The sequence below is a fragment of the Penaeus monodon genome, chromosome 28, assembly GCF_015228065.2.
Source record: "Penaeus monodon isolate SGIC_2016 chromosome 28, NSTDA_Pmon_1, whole genome shotgun sequence".
NCBI lineage: Eukaryota > Metazoa > Arthropoda > Malacostraca > Decapoda > Penaeidae > Penaeus > Penaeus monodon.
This window is the reverse complement of record NC_051413.1, coordinates 33,023,751-33,024,383: the sequence shown is the minus strand read 5'-3', so window position 1 is coordinate 33,024,383 and position 633 is coordinate 33,023,751. Positions and strand designations below refer to the sequence as shown.

The following is a 633-nucleotide window of genomic DNA, read 5'->3' as shown; positions in this document are numbered from 1 at the left end:
AGGGATTTTTTTCTGGTTGCAGTAGAAGGTATGGATTCAGTCTAAAGGTCCGTCTTGTACAATGCATGTTTTGTTTTCTCAAGTCAACAGATGTCTTGTCTACGAGCACAGCTGCTAAGTTAGCCGAACAGTGACTCGGTGAACAAAAAAGGTGATGGCAACAATGAACAATAGTATTATATCTATATAAAAAGTTATTTAACCGAAACCCATCTGTTCAAAAAATAATAAAAGAGAAAATGGAAAAGATGAGCCCCAAATCCCCCCTAAAAAAATAATAAAATAAAATTAAAAAGAGAAAATGGGAAAAAATAAACCCTAATTCTCTCCCTCCCCTCCCCCCCCCACACACACACCATAAAAATAGGTAAAATCAGCGCATTCCCGCTTTGCTAGACATGCCCCTAACCTTCTTTTCTCTCTCTCTCAACAGCCACCGAGATCAGGTGCGAAGAGAAGTCCCGCGGAGGCATGTGCTACGAGGTGATCCTGGCCGAGCCCTCTGCCGACAAGCCCACCCCCACCACCACCTCCCCCCGGCCCAAGAGCATGACTGCCGAGGAGATCACCCAGAAGCTCCTGCAGGCTGAGGAGCGCAGGAAGGTAGGCCTACGGGCGGGGTTGTCGGCCGGT

At 47.1% G+C, this 633-nt stretch overlaps 1 protein-coding gene across 1 annotated transcript in view; it reads left to right on the top strand.

Annotated features, from left to right (window-relative positions):
* Positions 1-633, top strand: part of LOC119591512 (axoneme-associated protein mst101(2)-like) — a gene marked incomplete in the record, with an annotated part of 46,693 nt that overhangs the window by 42,837 nt on the left and 3,223 nt on the right. The window contains 1 exon segment of the mRNA XM_037940260.1: positions 434-603. Coding sequence (XP_037796188.1) covers positions 434-603 — 170 coding nt within the window.